The sequence below is a fragment of the Papaver somniferum genome, chromosome 5 (genome assembly GCF_003573695.1).
Source record: "Papaver somniferum cultivar HN1 chromosome 5, ASM357369v1, whole genome shotgun sequence".
Taxonomy (NCBI): domain Eukaryota; kingdom Viridiplantae; phylum Streptophyta; class Magnoliopsida; order Ranunculales; family Papaveraceae; genus Papaver; species Papaver somniferum.
The window spans coordinates 166481773-166486327 of NC_039362.1; the positions used below are offsets into that span (position 1 = coordinate 166481773).

General features: G+C 35.0%; 1 protein-coding gene across 1 annotated transcript; it reads right to left on the minus strand.

Annotated features, from left to right (window-relative positions):
- Positions 1 to 1207: 1207 nt before the first annotated feature.
- Positions 1208 to 1648, minus strand: LOC113279999. Its single transcript, XM_026528630.1, has one exon. It carries the CDS (start codon positions 1646 to 1648, stop codon positions 1208 to 1210), a length of 441 nt encoding a protein of 146 aa, XP_026384415.1.
- Between the last annotated feature and the right edge of the window lie 2907 nt (positions 1649 to 4555).

Below are 4555 nucleotides of genomic sequence, written 5' to 3' on the forward strand. Positions count from 1 at the left end.
GTGAATATTGAATGCTTTGTTACCAAGGTAACTTGGATTGCAAACCCTGATTTAAAAACTATATAATGGAGAACTCTAGCAACTGGGAAACCTAATCCCCACACCTCATGTGTGTTATTAGTTGCATAACTAGAGTCGATTCTCCTTTAACCTTGGGTTTCTTCTCGAGACCCTGTAGGTTAACGACTTGATGACTTCATCGGGATTGTGAAGTCATACCTAACTATTATCTTTGTAGTTGTGTGGTCTAATCTTGTTATTTCTATCGTGTTGAGCACAATGGAAATAATTGGCTCGAGATTTTATATCTCCGATAGGCAAGATAGAAAAGTAATCACAAACACCTTCGTCTCATCGTTTGTGATTCCGCAATAACTTGTTTCGCTAGTCTATTAAGTTTATTGTGAGGTAATTGATAATTCTAGGTTGTTCTCCGGGAATATAAGTCCGGTTTATCAATTGGTTCTTGTTCACCTTGATTTATCAAAAGATGGAACAAAAACTCTTGGGTATTTCTGTGGGAGACGAATTTATTCAATCATATAGACTTTTTTGTGTGAGACAGATTTGTCTATCAAGTCTTCGACTTTGGGTCGTAGCAACTCTTGGTTGTAGGTGAGATCAACTAAGGGAACCAAGTGTGTAGTATCCTGCTGGGATCAGAGACGTAAGGAGCGAAAATGTACCTTGAATCAGTGTGAGATTGATTAGGGTTAAAATACAATCCAGTCCGAAGTTAATTGGTAATATGCTAGTGTATGTACCGGCTTAATACAGTGTGGTGTTCAATCTGGACTAGGTCCCGGAGTTTTTCTGCATTTGCAGTTTCCTCGTTAACAAAATTCTGGTGTCTGTGTTATTTCTTTTCCGCATTATATTTTGTTATAATTGAAATATCACAGGTTTTGCATTAAGATCAATCAATTAGAATATCCAACCTTGGGTTGTTGATTTACATTGATTGACACTTGAATATTGGTCTTTGGTACCGTTCAAGTTACTCCTCTTATTCAATCGGGCCCGTAGATTTCTATTTGTTGATTGCGGATTGAATTAAGAGTTAGAGATATTAAACTCTTTGATATACTTTACTCTAGATTGAGTCTGACTGTGTAGTTGATTCTCTCGAAAGTATATTGGAGTAAGCCCTCTCAGATTGCCAAACGAATTGTTTTTTTTATTCAAAAAAATTGTTTCATTAATAGAATTAAGAGATTACATTGTTATCTTCATCTACCCACTCCTGAATTTCTAATGGTAGAGCAGACTGAAACTCAAAATTTGACCTTAATATTCTGGCTTTTTTTGCCAGTTTATCAGCTACACCATTTGCACTTCTCTTAACTGAAACACAATTCCACTGAGCTAACTTACTTAACAAGAACTTAATGTCCAGGACAATGGAGCAATTCATCCAATGAACATAATAGTTTTGTTCATTGATGGATTTTATTAGAACTTGACTATCTGACTCAAAAACTACTTTACTGAATCCTTTTACAACTGCATAAGTAACTGCTGCAAGCATTGCTTCGCACTCCAACTCTACTTCAATTCCTTTAGTCATTCCTCCATCAAAATAGGCTCCTTGAACTCCAATGCAATTGCCTGTAAAATCTCTTACAATTAGTCCAATTCCTCCTTGCATATATTATTCCATAAAGGAAGCATCAGAATTGAATTTGAAATAATCAACAACAGGAGGGATCCATCTCTGCTGGATGTGGTTGTTAGACCCCCTCATTTTCAATTGGTATCAGAGCAGACAAAAACATTAAAGACCTCATAAGTCTGTGTTTGTAGCAATCTGATATGGACAAAGGTGATATCTCTATAAACGTACCACCAGTGTTCGTTGGCTCAAATTACTTGTGGTAGAAAATTGCTATGCGTGCCTTTTTTCAAGCGCGTAATTTTCAATCATGGGTTTATGTAGTTAATGGCTATGATGCTCCCGTTGTGGAAGTAGGGAAGGAAACGTTCAAAGAACATTGGTGAATACAATGCTGTCGAGATACTTGCTGCAAAGCAAATCTCTGACGGTTTGAATGCCATCATACATGCCATTATCCCAGATCTTCAGCACCATGTGACAACGTGCACTGGGTCTAAAGATGCTTGGGATATCTTAGAAACCGTATTCGAAGTAAATCCAAATCTGCCGAATCACTCATGTTATGATCTTCTACATCCTAGGAATTACGAAGGTGTGGCAGGGGCACATATTCTGTTTTCTGGCTTGTGCTTACCAGTGAAAAGGAAGCTAGGCTTCAAAACCTTAATTCCGATTGGGAAAACCTTTATATGGCAGATGAAGATTCATTTGATGAGTTTAATCACAAAGTGTCTAAAATTGTCAATGCATCTTTTGCATTGGGTAAGACTATTCCTGAAAAGGACATTGTGATGAAAATTCTCGGATCGCTGCCATCTAGATACGATTCTAAGAAGCATGCCATCATTGAAGGAAATAACCTTGATACACTTTCCAGAAATACTCTTGTTGGAAAGTTTAAGATTTTCGATCTTGAACTCTGTCAAAGAGAAAAATGTCACTTGTTAAGCAACCACGTTGCTACATCTGATAAAAGGTCTCGATGTCCTAAATTGATTGATATAAGGGATGAGGATTACTTTAATTCAACTCTGTTACTGTTTATACAACAGCTTAAGAAAACTCATAGACAGAATAAAAGAAAGTTTCAAAAGAAAGCCCAGTCAGTCAGAAAAAGGGATAGAAAAGTTCAGAAAAACTATGATCATGAAACTTGTTCTAAGTGCTATAGAAGTATTCATGATACTTCCAAAAATTCTGATGAAAAGTTGAATGAGTTAACTAAAGCATGGATGGCTACTCTCGACTACTGTCATGAGGAAGATGTCTGTGATAGTTCTCCTAACCTCCTTGCTGATAATCACACTTGTCCTCCTAACAGTCCTGATTATTCCATGATGCACAATCCTACTTCTCCAGAAGTGTTTCAACTGGAAAATAAAATCTTGATTAAAATGATTGAAGATCTGGAATGTCAACTGTTTAACTTAAGACAGGAAGTTGCCATCATTCATAGTTGTGATACTTATAAGGAACATCGAACTTCTTCGATTAACTATGTTAAGCATTATCAACAAATTTATCCTGATTCTATACCATTCTCAAATCACTTGAAAAGTATGATGTGTAAAACTATAAAGTCCTACCAAATAGTTTGGTCTCCTTGTGTGAAAATCAGGGTCATCTAGAAATTGTATGCACTAAAGATCAAGAATATTTCTCCTCTGTTAAACCTTGTTTTCATAAGATGAAAAGGAAATTGTCCAGGAAATCTTCATCTGCTTCAAAAAGGATTTCCAAAGCTATTCATAATTTGCGAAAATCAAAAAACAAGATATTCAAAACTGTTCTAAAAAGGGAAAAGAATGATGTGAGTAACTCTTCTTTCCTGAAGGCAAAACATAAACAGGGAAAAACAAATTTGTCTCCCTATCGTAAGAAGTCACCAAGTCCTATTTGGGATTGGAAGGATTACAAGCTGTAATTCTATTTTAAGATGGTTCTTGTCTTTCTCTCTTAGACAAGAATCATAAACTTCAATATAGTTGTGATATTTCTATTAAATACCTTGTTTGACTCTGTTTATCTTTAGTTTTTAGTCAAGAACCGTCTGGGTACATAAACGTTTTTCCTGTAAAGACTTTTTCTTAGGGATAAGCAAACTCTGTTAGGGTTTGGTCAAAAGTCTTTTTGGAGATTTTATCCCTTATCTTCATTCTTTTTAAGATGAAGACTTCTCCTTTATATGATCATTTCATTTTCTCTTCTTCCATCATGTCATGATCAAGTCTCTCAAGCAAAGAAAGTGATGTTTGGACTGTTCTATTTCCTTCCAAGAAGGTTCGTTTTGATTCCTTTGATAGTGAGATGTGCTTTAACAAGCATGATTCCTCTTCTGATAGTAATCCCCCTGACTCTCATTATGACAAGCTCTCTTCAACCATGAATCTCATCTTAGAAAAAATTCATGCTCTGAAAAATGACCTTGAATCCTCGTCCAAAAGACTAGAAGAAAAGATGGATAATCTTGAATCCAGGATTGATCTGATTAAAGACGAGCTTGATGATTATAGGGAATATGAGAAAAGTATCCAAAGTAAGTGAAATGCTTCATAGGAGATTTTTTTTATTTTGTCTAGTAAATCTTCTTTAGAGAATTTATTTCTTGTTTTTTTGAAGAATAACTAGGGTTTGTAATAGCCATTTTGTGAGTACACATAGCTATGTCCAACGATTTTCATCTTCAATGTTTTTAGATTTATTTATTTAAATTCTAAGTTTTTGGAAGATGATTTTTGAAATTTTAATTATATATTGCAAACTATTATGGGATATGTTGTTTACGTCCGTGAACCTGTGACTGTCCCATACTTGTTCAAAAGTTATCTCTATTATGTCAGTATGAATGTATTTATAGAAAATAGAATGAACTTTTGACATTACAAAAGTTAAAGCCTTTTATGTCATTGTTTTGATGGAAGAAAGGATAAAACTTTTTTT

Coding starts and splice junctions, on each gene's coding strand:
- LOC113279999 (XM_026528630.1), bottom strand. CDS start 1,648: ATGCAAGGAGGAATTGGACTAATTGTAAGAGATTTTACAGGCAATTGC.